Raw genomic sequence first — 17142 nt, 5'->3', positions numbered from 1 at the left:
TCGAACCCATGTCCCCTGCACTGGCAGGCGGATTCTTGACCACTGCACCACCAGGGAAGTCCCATTATTGTGATTTTAAATCATTTACATTTGGTTTGCTATTACTTACAGCCGAACTCAGCCTAATTGAGCACCACAGAGTACAGACACAGATACAGAGCACTGCAGAAAAACAGAGAGAAAAGGAAAAAACCTGTTCTCTTGTTTGTTTCACACTGTTCTTTCTAGTTGCCATTACTTTCCTAGGTTTTCTATACCCCGAGTCTGGCTAGAGTAAGACTAGGTATCAATATTTTAAGAAATAGAGAAATACAAAACACTGAGCAAGCAATACCAATTCAAGAAATCTTAAAAAGCATAATAGCTGCTCAGTCTTCAACAGTGAAATATTGAATCATTCTAGAAATGGCCTCAAGTATTATTCTAACAGGATCAGCTATGCATATCCCCTACTCCCTACTCCCCAGCTGCATAAACAGTGAGAAGGTCACCATGATGAGCTTCAACAATCCTAGCACTGAACTTGTTGGAGTCTATTTCTTTAATATGGTCTTATACATCAGTCTCCAAATTGATGAGTATAGAGCCATATCACCTGTAAGTCCAAGGTATGGAAGGAAAAGGGAAAGGATATTTCCCTAACCCTCCCCCCAATTAAATCATCCCTCTGATGCTTACATATACCTACACTTGAACTTTTGGGGGATGATGGAAATAGTTGGGATAACAGTAAGTACTGTGTTGGATGTAAAATATCCTTGTGTATCTATACCTTTTCCTTGATTGTGTGGTGGTTTCATGACCATATACATTTGTCAAAATTGTCCTCTTGAGTCTTGGCCAATGTTGGCTTGTCAATATCTCTCATAAAACTTGTTACCCAGAAATTAGTATACTATTCAGGATATGGCCAGCCCAGCACAGCTTAGAGTGGGACCTTGTCCTTCCAATTTTAGACACCATGCTGTTTTTAGAAAGTGACATTAGCTTTTTGAAAGCAAGTGACATTGTTGATTCATATAGGGTTTGTAGGCAACAAAGACCTATAGGTTCTCATCCTAAATTCAAAACTTTACATATATGCCTGTTCAATTTTAATCTTTATTTGGCCCCAGATCTTTCTAGATTGTTCCAGATTCTGATTTTTTTTTTAATACACTGACTCTTCCTCTTAGTTTTGTGACATCTGTAATTTGGTGAGCATGTTTTCATTTTGTACATAGTATATCATAGAGTATAAAAAATAGGTTACAAACATTTTTGCAAGGTGCCTGAACTACAGTGACCAAGGGGAGAGTGGTATGAGCTGAAGCTGTAAAAGTAGGCAAAGGCTAGGCCCTGCAGGAGTTGTAGGACTTTAGCCTCAGAGCAATGGGAAGCCATTCAAGCCACAAGATGGATACTTTGCTAGATGAGTTGAGAATTGTTAAACCTATTTAGCTTTTTTTCCATATTTTGTGTCCTACAAAATGGTTCTTCAAATATCCAAAGAATTTAGAAAAGGGTGCAGAGTCAGCCCATGTTGCTCCAGAGAACAAGGACCAATGAGCAAGAGGCTTATTTGAACTCTTCTTTTTCTTTAATTTTCATAATAATCAGCAGTTGTCTAAAAACAGGACAGGTGAAGCAGCTCCCTGACCCAAGCAGTATTCCTGCAAAGATGCAATGCACACATGGGATCTGTAGAATACTCTAGCACTGGGTGGTGGACAAGATGACTTCTCAATCTGCAACCCATTCGATCACTAAGATTCTATAAAGACCAAGAGAACTCCTTTCACTTTTCTGAAACTGTACATGAGCCACTTTCTTACTCATTAACCAAAAATGTTCTGCCCAGCTGCTAGATTTAACCATTAGGCGAGGATTCATGGCACTAGACACAGAGTCCAAGTTTTTCACTTAAATAATTATCAGTTGTCCTATTTTACTACTAGTGTGTCAAAATATATCAATCCAGAAACCCCAGCATGGCTCCCTCCTGAACACCCTGTTTGGAAACAAAGAGGAGAGCTGCCCCAATGGCTTCATGCCCAACTGAGCACCCAAATGGTGAAGCAAACCTGGCAAAAATGGGCCCACACACAGCTCCACCTCTCTATCCACCACCTCTCTGGCACCTAGGGAAGTGGAACCCTAACACATAGAGTGCCAAAAGCATTTCCCAAACCTCTTCATTGAAACTGTGGATTAGCCAAACTGGGGAAATTTTTGAAAGAAAAGTTTTAGGACAGAAATAAAAGGAATGAGGTGTGTCTAGGGACTCAGGAGGTCTGGACCTGCCCCCATTGTCCCTTCCTTGGTTAGGCATACACCCAGCTGTTAAGGTCTAATCAAAAATATACATCAAAAAGGGGCCATCCCGAAAACAGCATGGCAGTTCCTCAAAAGATTAAAAATAGAGTTACTGCATAATCCAGTAATACCACTTCAAGTTATATACCCAAAGAATTGAAAGCAGAGGCTCAAACAGATAATTGTACACTCATGTTCAAAGCAACATTATTCACCATAGCCAAAAGGTAGAAGTAACCCAAATGTCCATGACAGATGAATGCATGAACAAAATGTAGTATATACATACAATGGAATATTATTCAGCCTTAGAAAGGAAGGAAATTCTGTCATACGCTACAACATGGATGAACCTTGAGGACTTAATGCTAAGTGAAGTAAGTCAGTCACAAAAAGGCAAATACTGTATGATTCCTCTTAAATGAGGTTCCCAGAGTAGTCAAAATCATAGACAGAAAGTAGAATGGTGGTTGCCAGGGCCTGGGGGGAGAAGGCAACAGGGAGTTAGTGTTTAATGGGTATAGAGTTTCTGTTTAGGAGGATGCGAAAGCTCAGGAGACAGATGATGGTGTTGACCTGAAACAGACTGCCAGATAGTTTCCCAGCAGAGATGGGTTTATTCAGGGTCAGCAGAGAATTGCAATTTGGGATCTGCAACCATGACGAGCCACACTGAAGTCGAGGGAAGGAAAATGCTTTTCCAGAGGGGGAAACGGAAGTTGGGTGAGCTGTAATAAACAAAGAGTCCCTGGCTTTTCATTGGCGAGTCCTTGCCAGGAAGCAGGAGTCTTTCTTCTTATGACTGGGCTCCCTGTGGTCGCAGAATATGAGAACTCCCCCTTCTGATCTCCCTACTCTATTTGATGTACCTGTTTGATTTTTTACAGTGGTGATGATTGTACAGCATTGTAAATGTACATAATGACACTGAACTGTACACTTAAAAATGGCTTAAATGGTAAACTTTGTTTTGTATATCTTAGCACACTGAAAAACATAAAAGGAGACACGCTGCAGTACTAAAAACTAAGATCCTTTAGCTTCAGAGACCCATAACAAGTGGAGATGTACACTCATGTGGAGTCGCCAAATTCATCATTTTGGTTTTATCTTATTTTTATGTGAACCTTAGCATCTAAGGGGGCTGGGGAGGCGTTGCCTAGGGGGCCCAGGGGCTCCCCCAACGCCCATCCCCGCCGCCTTCAGCGTAAGTGACAGCACAACGGCCCGGAAACCGCATCCTTAAAAGGGGGGCTTCTCCCACCCAACAAGCCGCCCTCAGTGCCAACTGCCCGTTCAACTGTACGTTCTTCCAATCAAAGGGCCCCCTGGGTGATTTGACTGGCAGAGCCAACCACAACGCGTCTATTTCCTTTTGTCCCGCCCTCCCCCGCTTCCGACTGGCGGGTTTCAAACCAACGGGAGCCAATGAGAGTGGGCGCACGCCCGACGCGCCGGCCTTGACTGCAGGCGCGGCCTTTTGAAGAAGAACTGTAGCTGGGGAGTCATGGTGCTGCCGGGGCGCTCCGCCGCCGCGGGTGAGTATGACTTCGAGCCGCTGTGTCTTACGGGCGGGGACGAAGGGAGGCCCCCGAGTGAGTCCTTTAGGCGGAAGTGGCCGGTCCGCTCGCCTGCCTGCCTCTGCCTCCCCGTCGGCGTTTCCGGTCTAGGGGGCGCTGACCCGAGCCCAGGCCCTAGGCCCCGGTGAGAAGTCGGGGCCGGGGGTCGGGGAGGGTGTGCGCGGGGCCATGTGCCTCCCAGGCATCTTCCCAGTGACTCCCGCAGAAGCTCTGCAAGAAGCTGTCATTGTCACCTCGTTTGGGTAAAGAACCTGAGACCCCTTGCCCGGGGTGGCACAGTCAGTAGGAAGCTAGGCGCTCCTGCGGCCCATATTTGGCTCCAGGCGGAGCCCGGGTGTGGCCCTCGGGGCAGCGCCGGCCGCCCGAGTAGTGACAGCTGTCAAGGAGGGTCTCACCCCGACGCGGAGCTCATCTCCTCTCAAGCCTGCGCGCCCTGGTGGAAGCTGATGGGTTAAACGTGCGCGGAGGCTGAAGGGCTCCCCGACCTCTTAGATGTGCCTGGAGCCCTTTGCTGACTTTCAGGGTACTCCTGCTCAGGTGCCTGCCACCTGCTCCAAAATGCGTATAGTGTTTTGTTGGTTTCGGTAATAATGCATGTTGACTGTTTAGGCACTTTACACAACAGCCTTTCAAGATGGGCATTTCTGCCCCATTTTAAAGGCTCAGCAGCAGCAAGGTTTGGTAACTTGCTAGAAGTCACAGAGCTGGGATTCCAGCCCCGTCTCTCAGTCTCCAACAGTCCTCTTGACACAGCTGTCTCCTAGGGATGCATCAGAGCCAGATATCAAAATACAGGGCATAAATACACTACCACGTGGAAAATAGATAACTCCTGCTCTGTGATGGCCTAGTTGGGTGGGATGGGGGGGGCTGCCCAAGAGGGAGGGGATGTGTGTATGCGAATGGCTGATTCACTTGGCTCTGCAGCAGAAGCTAACACAACATTGTAAGGCAATTATACTCCAAAAATGAAAAAAAAAAAAAAACCCAAAAAACACAGGGCAACTCAGTTTAAATGAGGTTGAGTTGTTTTGCACCCCTATAGCTTTTTTTTTTTTTTAAACCATTACTGAATTTTAGCCTTTTCCAACCACCCAGTCCCCTCACTGAGTCTTTGCCTCTGGACTCCCATAGTTCTTTCTTTGACCCTATTTTATGGCATTTAGATTTTGCCTTATATTGTAATTATTATTGTGTTTATTTTATCTCCACTACTAGATTGAAACTTCTTGAAGATGGAAATACTGACTTTTCATTCCCTCACAGATGCCTTGCTTAGAAAGTCACCATATGGATAGATGTTTGCCATGAACCCCCTAACCTGGCCTATTTTGTCCTTAGTACCAAAGGAAACCGTGTAAAGGTTTGGGGTCAAAAGTCATCATCCCTGTTAGAAGGGATTAATAAAACAAGGCCCGGGCTTGCCAGCTTAGGTGGGCCAGTAACAGAATCTCTTCAAGCAAAGCTTGATGTGTTGGAGCTGAGAACAGTGGCTGTGAGCAAGGGCTTTGGGTTTGGATAAACCTGGTTTCAAATCCTGGCTTAGCCACATGTTATCTGGGTAACTTTGGGCATATCATTTATCCTCTTTAAATTTCGGACTGTAAAATACTTCATAGGATTGTAGTGCAGATGAAAGGAAGTGTGTGTGACGGGCTTTGTACGTGGCATATAAATGATATTGTTGATGTTAGTGTTAACCTGGAGGCACATTTGTAGGGCTGGGGACTTTACAGCTTTATGGTCCGAAGCCAGAATCATTACAGAGAGGTGTCGTCTTTTAGAATATAAATGAACTGGTTAGAATCTCACGCGTTTGTTTGCTCGCCTGTTTTGCAGAAGAGCGGCAGAGAAAGCTCCAGGAGTACCTAGCAGCCAAGGGAAAACTGAAGTGCCAAAACACCAAGTGAGTTTGTCTCCCGCGGTTATGCACGTTTGCCCTGGTTGCTAATAGCAGCTTAAAGCCTTTTCAAAACATAGCCCTTTTGTTTGCAGTCTGCTCAGACTTGCCTTGGGATCCTATGATTATTCGAAAAGGGCATTTCCAGGCAAGCCATGACAAAGATGTTGGCAAAGATTTAAGCATTACTATTGTGACAGTCTCCAAAGGCGGGAGAGGAGGGTCTACAATATCACCTGCAATGCTGCAAGCGTTTCCTGGGAGAGTGATTCTTGTGAAGGCAATGTTTGGCCGAGGAGTTGAGTGACCCTGGTTCTGGTGCTTCTCTCTAAAGCAGGAGAGCCGGTTCAGTCCATCCTCCATAAGCTGCACACCCACATCCTCCAGCCTGACAGTGCTCTTTGGTCTCCCTCTTAGCACTTACTCTTGAGGTAAACGGAATATGACTGCTTCACTTTGATCTTTTGTCAACATCTTGTCATCTAAATGGTGTTATCTCACTTGCCTTAGCATTGATATGTTTTTCTACCCAACATGTTGCTAAATTTTTATTTGAAAACCAATTTTTACAAAGTTAGCTTTCACCCTTTGTTCTAGTTTCTTTTTACTTTGGGTTTTTACTCGACTCTATTTCCTTGATTAAATAAACCTAATTCATGTAGTCAACATATATTTATTTAATACCTATAATGTATCAGTCACTCTTGCTTCTGAAGGTATGCGCCCCCTGCCTTCCCAGGACTTACATACATCCAAGATGGGAGAAACAAGCATCAAGTCGTGATCAAAGTCCCTGTTAGTCTTGTCAGTTTATGATCTGTGAAGACTGAGTCTAAATTCTCTGTTTTTCTCTTTTTTTTTGCATTTTATCTCTCACTAGCTAGATTTCATATGTGCCTCAGTATTTTTTATTTATATCACTTTCCCCACCTGAAAATTCACTATGTGAAGATACTTAAAAAACAAGCAAGTTTTTTTCTTACTTATAGTTGATTTAATATAAATGAATTTATTTACAAAACAGAAACAGATTCATAGTCATAGAAAAGAAGCTTTTTAAAGAAGCATTTAATTATCTTATTTGGCATTGAATCTCTAGTGCCTGGCACATTGCAGTGTTCCCGGAATGATGTTCCACTGAGTAAGACTATGCAGATATGAAGAAAACACATATTTTATTAATACTGTTAGAATGTTATGTTTATGCATAGGACATCTATGAAAGGATCACAGAAAAAAACGGGCAACAGTGGTTGTGGTCGCTGAGGAGTAGAATAATAGGACTGAGGAAGGGATGATGAGACTTTCTATCAATCATAATTTTTGAATTTTTTTTTACCATATATGGAAATTCTAATGCTTTAAAATTCTAACCGTAAAAATTTTTAATCACTGTACTGTTAATCACTGTACTTCCCAAGCCTTGCTGATTCTTCTGTACCAAGAATTAATCTTATTTCATCTTTTATAGGCCTTATCTAAAAGCCAAGAATAATTGCCCGAATCCACCACCTTCTAAATCTGTAAGTAGAAATTAGTCTTTTAAAAAATATCTGTTTTGGATGATTAGCAATAAAAATAACAAACATGTTAACAACCTAAAGAACATGTTTTTCAAAGGTATTTACATAAATATAAGAACAGTTTGGTTTAGTAAGCAATACTATCATTTTTTGAAAAGTACAACATACTATAGTTCAGTTTATTAGCCAAAAAAAATCTTTAAGTGCACTTTTGTCCTCTTAACATTTATTGAATACTTACTATGTGTCTGGAACTTTTCTGACTTGCATTAACTCCTTGAGTCCTTACAACCTTATGAGGTAGGACTATTAGTAGCCCATTTTACAGATGAGGGAACTGAGTCACAGAAGGGTTAAGTTCCCAAGGTCACATAGTTATTAATCTCTTAATAGGTTGATAGGCTGAGAGCCCATGGTCTTAACTACTTTGGTATGCTGCCATGAAGTTAAATAGCTCAGTAGTCATTAAAAGAGAACATCTGTGTTGGATCTTCCAAGGTACTTAACAAACCTGTGCTTCCCAATCAGTTCGGTTCAGCTAGACTGTGGATGGAATGATAAAAAGATCCTAACATACTTAAGGTTTTAAAATGGGAGAAATTATCCTCCTGAAAATGGCACAAATTGTTCATCTGCAATAAAATAATCAATAAAAATCCCAACTTTAATTTTTAAAACCATAGTTTTATCTAAGTTCAAGTGTAATTGAAATAATGTTGCCCAATGTGTGACACTGGTGCCAGTTTTCATAAGTTTTAATGATTCGTTCATTAAATGTACACACACACACACACACACATATACATATATACCTATATGCATAGGCATGTATATATCATATATAGATTATATATGTTATGTGTACACGTGACATCATTAGACACTGTGGAGGATAGAAAATGCATAGAAAGCAAAAGTGGTGCATGATGATGTGAACAGTTGAGAATTACTGGGCTAGACTTTTTTTTTTATATTTATTTTTTATTTATTTATTTTTGGCTGTGTTGGGCCTTCATTGCTGCACAGGCTTTCTCTAGTTGCGGAGAATGGGGGTTACTCTTCATTGTAGTGCATGGACTTCTCATTGAGGTAGCTTCTCTTGTTGCAGATCACGGGCTCTAGGCGCACAGGCTTCAGTAGTTGTGTCATGTGGGCTCAGTAGTTGTAGCTCATGGACTCTAGAGCACAGGCTCAGTAGTTGTGGCGCACGGACTTAGTTGCTCTGCGGCATGTGGGATCTTCCCGGACCAGGGAATGAACCCGTGTCCCGTGCATTGGCAGGTGAATTCTTCACCACTGTGCCACCAGGGAAGCCCCTGGGTTAGACTTCTGCTTTAGGAAGATTTAACTGGTATAGTATGCAAGGCTTAAAAACTCTGTTGGAAGGGGCCCTCATTAAGAGCTCCCAGAAGGTTTGCTCGAAGCTGACAATACTGATTTCAGTAAATCATCTCTTAAATGAGGTGATACCTACCCTTTTCGGTAGATATCACAGTAGTGAAGATAAAAATGAAGTGGGGAAGGCAATTATGGAACTTGGGAGAAACTCAACGTACTAGGCAAATAACTCATCATTACAATTGTATAAGGCTTCACAATTTATAAAACATTTTTTATATATAACCATAAGAGTTAACATTTGAGTACTTATTATTATGCAGATACTGGATGAGACACCTTACATACAATATCTCAATTAATATTCAAAACAGCGCTATAAGCAGGGTGGTCATATGATTTAATGTCCAGAGACCTTTGAGAGTAAAAGGAAGTGCTATTAATATGTTGGGCCAACAGGCATAAATCAAAACTATCTTGCAAAAGCCAGGACTTTATAGCACCTTCCCTAGATTATAGATATTATTATTCCCATTTTACGGATGGGAGGACTGAGGCTCAAGGAGATTGGCCACATTTATACAGCCAATAAGGACCTGAACAAAGCTTTTCTGGCATACTCTTAGTGTACTGTTACCATGCCTCACTTTTTGAAATTAACAGCCTCACCATAACTGTTTCAGGTTTCATTCTGGCACACAAAGGAACACACAAAAGAAGTTTTTCATTTTCTGTTCCTATCAGGAGTTTTAACATATTTGAAAAGATTCCTTGGAGCCATCCTCTTGGATTTGTTGAGAAACAGTAGTGTATAATAGTTAAGAAACTGCCTTGGTCCAAATCCTGACTCCTTTGTTTTCTAGCTCAGGGACCTTGGGCAAGTTATTTAACTTCATCTGTGAGATGGGAATAATAGGAGGTTTCTCACAGAGTTGTTTGAAAGGATTGAGTTAATGCAGATTGAAGTACATTTAGAAGTGTCTGCATATTGGGATATGTGTTCCTCTGGAGGTGCATAAAGCATCTCCAGCAGGTACACATTTTAACAGAACCAATTTCCACATCTTCAGCTTCCATAGGTGCTTTTGCCCAAAATTGATTTGTCATCGAATGTGCTTCAGTTTCTCCTTTCCCACCTCCCTTGACACTCCCTTGTCATCCTTCTTCCACTTTTCAGTTCTTTCTCTGCTTGTTTTGCCCAGGGATGGAAATATGTACCTCCAAAGTACAAAATCAAGGGACACTTTGAAATAATGGTGGTGATGTTCAGAAAGCCTTTTGCAGTTCAAGCAGCTTCCAGTTCTTTGCATTCAACATTGTCATGTGGAAGAACATTAAAAATAATTTTTTGCTGAGAGATCACTGCATGACTTTTAGCATATGCCTCTGGATGAGTTCAAAGAATTGACTGTAATTGCTGTAACAAAACATCTTCTATTCCCATCTACTTGATAATGTGCACAAATTTTCTGTGTTTTTATTTAAAAAGCCAAAGGAATAAAACTGATGAAGACCTCTGTCTCATTCTAGCAATAAATAATATAATGTCTTCCAGTGAATACATGAACTAATTGTGGGGGGAAACCTCCAGCCAACTCACTAAGAGATATTTCCATTTCTTTATGAAAAAGTATTTTACTCTTTATACTTAATAATTATTGATCAAAATTGGTAACATTTATCTTCTTTGGCTGAATTATTTATAGTTATGGTAAATACAGATTAAGGTAAATTTATAGACATATATTTGTTGAGAAGTATGATAGGGTAATGGATTATAAACTTCCAAGCACAAATATCTAGTATAAAAATTTTGTGGTGAACTGGAATGAGAACAGACCAGGAGAAAAAAGAAAGGTATTATCTTTTCAGTTGTTAAAGAAGAGTGTGTTTCTATAGTTTTTAAATGGATTATAGTGGGTATCAAATTTCATTTCATCTTGAAATGTCAATATTGACAGTGTGCCTGAAATTACATATTTGCAGCTATTTAAACTAATGATGAAAAATGTTAGCTATTAACTTTTAAAAGTATAGGAAGGCACAGAGTTTGTCAAAATTATTTTGGGAGTGTATGAACAAAAATGCTTGAAAACCACCAATCAGATGAGCTTTACAATCCCTCCCAGCCCTATTACAGCCCTCATGTCTTCGTATCGTAATTTTCTGTTAGCACTCCTCAGGGGCATGTGTCATCTTGTCATCTTTGTATCCCCTTGCAGTCTAGCACAGTGCCTAGTACAGATGCAGTAAATCTCTCCTGATTTAAATCCTAGTCATATCCTTTGTGAATTTTCTCCCTTCTCTGGCTTCATATGTACAGAATGAAGTGACCAAATTCAATTTGTGTCACTTGTTCCTTCTTGTACATTCTTTGTTTTTTTTTTAATCAGATCTATCTGACGTGAGTTGTCTGAGGCCAGGAGTCAGAGACTGAAGTTCTATCCCCAACCCTGCCTCTTAACACCCTGCCTGACCTTGGGCAGCTCACGTTCCCTCTCAGATGAAGGGGCTCAATTTAATGATCTCCAAAATCCCTTCCAGCTCGAATGGTGTGTATTTGCCTATTGATTGCAGGCTATTCTGCTAGCCTAATGACTCTTCTAAGCCTAGTTTTTCTCTCAATGAAGTACTTGAAACTAACTGCATGACCAGTTCTACCACTTACAGTAAGTTAGCAAGGCCAGGTTGATCTAAAATAAAGATATAAAAACTGTACAAGAGAGAAAATATTTGCAAATCTTATATATGATAAAGATCTAGGACCCAGGATAAATAAAGCACTCTTACAACTCAACAATAAAAAGACAGCCCAATTTCTAAATGGACAAAGGATCTGAATAGAAATTTCTCCAAAGAAAGTATACAAATGGGAAATAAGGACATGAAAAGATGCTCAACATTAGGGAAATGCAAATAAAAATCACAGTGAGATACCACTTCACACCCACTAGGATGGTTATAATCAAAAAGACAGATAATATGTGTTGGGGAGGATGTGGAGAAATTAGAACCCCTATGCATTACTGGTGGGAATGTAAAATGGTGCAGTACCTTTGGAAAATAGTTTGACAGTTCCTCAGAAGTTAATCATAGAGCTACCATATGACCCAGCAATTCCACTCCTAGATATATACCCAAGAGAGTTGAAAACAGAGATACACACACACACACAAACACACAAAACTTATAGCAAATATTCATAGCAACATTATTCATAATAGCCAGAAGGTGGAAATGACCCAGATGTCCATCAATTGAATAGATAACCAAAATGTGATCTAGCCATAAAATGGAATATTTATTCAGCCATAAAAAGAAGTGATGTGCCTGTGTGGGGGCAAGGAATATAGGGGAAGTCTCTGTACTTCCACTCAATTTTGCTTTGAACTAAAACTGCTCTAAAAATGAAGTGGGTTTTTTTGTGTTTTTTTGGTTTTTTTGGTTTTTGGGGGTTTTTTTGTTTGTTTTTTTTTAGGTACGCAGGCCTCTCACTGTTGTGGCCTCTCCCGTTGCAGAGCACAGGCTCCGGACGCGCAGGCTCAGCGGCCATGGCTCACGGGCCCAGCCGCTCCACAGCACGTGGGATCCTCCCAGACCGGGGCACGAACCCGTGTCCCCTGCATCGGCAGGCGGACTCTCAACCACTGCGCCACCAGGGAAGCCCTAAAGTTTATTATTTAAAAAATAGAGTAATGAAGTGCTGATACATGCCACAACACGGGTGAATCTCAAAAACATTATGCTAAGTGGAAGAAGCCAGATTCGAAAGGCCACATATTATATGATTCCATTTATATGAAATGTCCAGAATAGGCAAATTTATAGAGACAGAAAATAGATTACTGGTTGTCCAGATCCGTGGGGAGGAGGAAATGGGGAGTGACTTCTAATAAATGTGGGATTTCTTTCTGCAGTGATGAAAATGTTCTGGAATTAGTGGCGATGGTTGTACAGTCTTTTGAATATACTAAAACCCACTGAATTGTATGCTTTAAAATGGTGAATGGGGTACAAATTATATGTCGATTTTTTTTTAATATACAAAAAAGAACGAGTAAGGAATAGCACATAATTGGAAAGTTTATACCAACATCCCTGCCTCTTCAGTAAGCAGTAATGAGCAATAATGGGGAGAGCCGAGGTTGATGTAAACGTTGGGGCTCAAGGAGTAACCCAGCTGTGGCCGCGTGAGCACACCGTCTGTCTCTCTGCCTCCCGCCCCCTGCGCTCCCCTAGAGTACCCATGAGCAACAGTGCACATGCCCCGGCCATCCTAGGGTGGCCATCTCTTCGCCCTTAAGGACAAGTGGTTCTAGTTACAGACGTCCTTTACACGTTCACAAAGCTTACATAGTAATTACTCATCATATTATCAAACCAAAAATAGAGGACAGTAACTCTAGCACTGCCATATCTTTCCCTGGATAGTCTACAAATCTCTGCCAAATTCTCCTTTCTGAGTAACTGCGTTCAATGCAGATGCTCCAGAATCCACAGTGGCCTGTCCCTGTTATTTACCATATTCATTCTAAACACCCCTCCCTAGTTTTAAAAGTTCTCTGCAACCTAGTCCTACCTTTCTTATCCAAAATTAAATCACATGACTGAAATATTTACTTGTTAATAATGTACAATCTAACCTTAGAACCCTTTCCTGACTTCACAAATATGACTGACTTTCTGCTGAGATGTTAGGTACTTATTCAGAACTGTTCCAGAGTATCTCAGGACTCCCAGCATATCCATACCACTGATCTCCAGGATGAGACAAAGTTTCTTGAGTGACACTCTGACCTTTACAAAGGCAGTGTTGTTTTAAGAAAATTAGTGTAGCAATGCAAAGTACTAGGAGGAACTTGGGAGGTACCCTAACATAAGTCTGTTATGTATGTATCTTTCCAGAGTCCCTAGAATGACACTTCACTTGGATATAATGGGCATTCAGCAAGTACTTGTTTGATGGAGCCAAATTTATTTTTTTAAACAGCAATTTTTATGTGTTCACTGCATCTCTGCTGAATTCTATCAAGCTAAAAGATTCTAATGTATTTCTAATAGGAGCTCCAGTTATAAAAATCATCTATTAGTGAGTCTTTTATTTTCTCAGGATTCAATTCTCTTAAATGAAATTATAAACAAAATAACTAGTTTTTTTATTTTAAAAACAGTGGACTGTTGTTATGAGTTTACTTTTTTTATATCTTTCTCTGTCTTTTTAGACTATTAGACCTAAAAAGGATGTTACCAACCATGTTGCTTTGCCTGTCAAAGCTACAAGACCCATCAGCATTAAACATCAGTCCAGACCTGCCAGTATCACAGGGTCCCAGAGGCCAAAGTTGGAGCCACCAAAACTTCTGGGCAGAAAAAGGCTCACTTCAGAATGTGTTTCTTCTAACCCAAACCGTAAGCCTTCCGGAAGTAGTCAACAACACCATGAATTTGGATCATCCACTACTGGAGAACTGTCAAGAAAAACCATGGGGTCACTTAATATACAGGAATTGAAAACTAAAAAGCAGCAGGTAACACAACAAGGAACTGCTAAGTGTACAGACTCTGTGGACAACACCCATGTTGAAAATGAATCCCTGGGTAGCTGTGTAAAAGAGATGAACAAAGAGAACTTGCCCCAAATCTTACCAGACTCTGGGAGGAAGCCAAATCCTGAATTAGGCACCGTCAGTAAGCCAAAAACTAATCAAACCAAGAGCAGTGTGGCTCCTACTGAAGAAGTCTTGGGCAAAAGGTCAGTGCACGGTGCTGTGCTGAGAGACAGAGCCAGCAGACAATTCCTCGGAGACACACAGATCAGGATTCCACCAGAGGAGGCTCAGCAGCTCTCTAGAGGAATAGATCTTGCAAGACCAGGGGGAAAACCCCCAAAAATAGTTTCCTCTCACTTTGTCCAGACACTTAACAGGACTCGAGCATCAAAGAAAACAGTGGTTAAGGACATAAAGAATATAAAGGTTAATAGGGGTAAGTATGAAAGACCAAATGAAACTAAGTTACAGTCATGCACTGTTACTGAACAGAAAGTAAAACATAGCAAACCCAGCACATACCCCAAAGTGCTTCAAAGAGGATGTAACAACAGACATCCAAACACAAAGCAAGATCATAAACCCACGCAAGCTTGTTGTAGACGTCGGACGTCATATGTACTGCAAAAATCAAAAGCCATAAGCCAAAGGCCTAATTTGACAGTTGGCAGCTTTAACTCAGTCATTCCAAGCACCCCTAGCATAAGAGCAAATGGAGCCAAAGGGAATAAATGCAACAACAGCTGTCAACAAAAAGCACGGACTTTGGACTCCAAGTTGAAAAGGGCTCTTCCCCAGAACTGTTTTCTAAACAAGACAGGTCCCAGAACTCAAGCTGGTGGCACAACCGTAAATGGAAGAGGACTCCCAAATGGGACCCAAACTAATCCAAGTAAGAAGACCACAGCAGAGGATCGAAGGTACTTTATTTTAATTCCAAAATTTTGCAAAGTAAGATGACTGGGCAAATTGACCATCAGGAGTGCTAAAGTCAGGAGATGGGTCATAAATAATGGCTCCTGAGTAATTTTTAGCTGTAACTCTGAAAAACAGACAAAGCAAATATGAAGACTTGATAGAGCTGGGTGGTACATACATGTGTTCAAATTGTTCTCTGTAATTTTCTGTATGCTTGAAATAATTTATTTTTTAAAAAAGAAATTGAAACAGAACAGTTGGATAAGAAGTAGAGGTTGCAGAGGTAGACCATTCATGCAAGAAGTGCCCTGCAGGGACTGAACAGCAACAGAAGAGGCAGGGTAGGAGGAGCCAGAGTAGTGAACTTACACCGCTAGGAAGTGCGGACATGGTAGCCCCTTGTCAAGCCAACTAATGTGAAATCCGAAAAGTTATCAGAGAAGAAGGAGCAGGAAACTTCTATGAGTCTGAGCAGGCCAAGTTTTGGAAAGTACGCTAAGGCAGAGAGAAGTAATCAGTTCACATACAGAGTTCAGATGTTAGAAGTCAGGATCTCAGGCTGCTGGGAGTTAACATTAACATGTGTGATGCTTGAAACTGAGCCAAAGGATTTCATACACTTTCTGAACAGGACCAGACATATTCTGATGTTGTGGTGAACCTCCCAGGAGAAGCACCTCTGTACACTGGATTGGAGTAGAAAATAAGGAGATTCCTGGCAAGGGCAAAAGGAACACGTAAAATTAGATGGTAGCTAAAAGGTATAGCAGAGTGAAGTGAGGGCAGGATTTATTCTCTGAATACAGCCCTGAACACCACTGACAAGCTCTCTGCCCTCCTGAAGAGACAGAAAATAACTTAATTCAGGGTGATGCGATTGAGAGAGGGAGGCTGGGATGACTTTAGATAGATAGATAAAGGTCAGGGGAGGTACTTTGAACAGTGACATCTGGACTGGGAAAAAGACAGTGACAGAGGGCTTCCCTGGTGGTGCAGTGGTTGAAAGTCCGCCTGCCGATGCAGGGGACACAGGTTCATGCCCCGGACCAGGAAGATCCCACATGCCACAGAGCGGCTGGGCCTGTGAGCCATGGCCACTGAGCCTGCACGTCCGGAGCCTGTGCTCTGCAGTGGGAGAGGCCACAACAGTGAGAGGCCTGCGTACCACAAAAAAAAAAAAAGGACAGTGACAGGAAGAAGGATGAGTCTTCTGAGCAAAAAGAAAACTGAATGCAAAGGCCTTGAGCTGATGAATGAGGAGGTTAGGGTCCCTACCCTGGAGCTTTGCAGTGTAGACCAGATAACAGACGATGGATCCTAAGATAGATTACAGTTGGGCCAAGTTGATGACAAAAAATAGGAGGAGTCTGTGGAGAAGGATAGATCACTCTCTCATTCCTCGAGTGTTCCTTTAGCACCTACACTGGGAGATACAGTGATCAGCACACAGTCATAGTCTACTATTAGGGAACATTTTTTCTGGTGTATATATGGAAAGTACTAGAATAATAAAGCCAGGTCCTAGGAATATGTTAGCTTTAGAAAAAGCAAGTTCCCTCTTCATTTATGATTAGAAGCAAGGCTAAGGAGATAAGAAGAATGCTGGGAACATAGGGGAAACACATGCCAGATGACTTAGCTTCTGTCATGAAGCCGGTGAAGGTAAAGGGGAAGCAGTTAGGGCTGATATAAGCACTGTGTGGACTGTGCTGAGAAAGCAAGGGAGAAACAAGAGAGTCAATAGTTACTGATTTTCTCGGGGGCTTCCCTGGTGGTGCAATGGTTAAGAATCCGCCTGCCAGTGCAGGGGACACGGGTTCAAGTCCTGGTCTGGGAAGATCCCACATGCCACGGAGCCGCTAAGCCCGTGCGCCACAACTACTGAGCCTGCACTCTAGAGCCCATGAGCCACAACTACTGAGTCCACGTGCCATGACTACTGAAGCCCGCACGCCTAGAGCCCCTGCTCTGCAACAATAGAAGCCACCGCAGTGAGAAGCATGCGCACCGCAACGAAAAGTAGCCCCCGCTCGATGCAA

The 17142-nt window shown here is 41.7% G+C and overlaps 1 protein-coding gene across 2 annotated transcripts in view; it reads left to right on the top strand.

Moving 5' to 3' along the window:
- The first annotated feature begins 3764 nt into the window (after nt 1-3764).
- The window catches only part of CKAP2L (cytoskeleton associated protein 2L), a 30698-nt gene continuing 17320 nt past the window's right edge, over nt 3765-17142 (top strand). Inside the window, exons 1-4 of one of the 2 annotated variants that reach the window (XM_027129061.1) lie at nt 3765-3833; nt 5715-5781; nt 7247-7298; nt 13859-15105. In XM_027129061.1, coding sequence (XP_026984862.1) covers nt 3803-3833; nt 5715-5781; nt 7247-7298; nt 13859-15105 — 1397 coding nt within the window. In that variant the 5' untranslated portion in view covers nt 3765-3802. The remainder of the gene's footprint in view (nt 3834-5714; nt 5782-7246; nt 7299-13858; nt 15106-17142) is intronic. The other variant, XM_027129062.1, reaches the window with a different exon arrangement.

Source organism: Aethalodelphis obliquidens, unplaced genomic scaffold (genome assembly GCF_003676395.1).
Source record: "Aethalodelphis obliquidens isolate GAN/ISIS:26980383/991018 unplaced genomic scaffold, ASM367639v1 scaffold35, whole genome shotgun sequence".
Lineage (NCBI taxonomy): Eukaryota > Metazoa > Chordata > Mammalia > Artiodactyla > Delphinidae > Aethalodelphis > Aethalodelphis obliquidens.
Note: the sequence above shows the minus strand (reverse complement) of the source record. Positions and strands in the feature narration are given on the sequence as shown.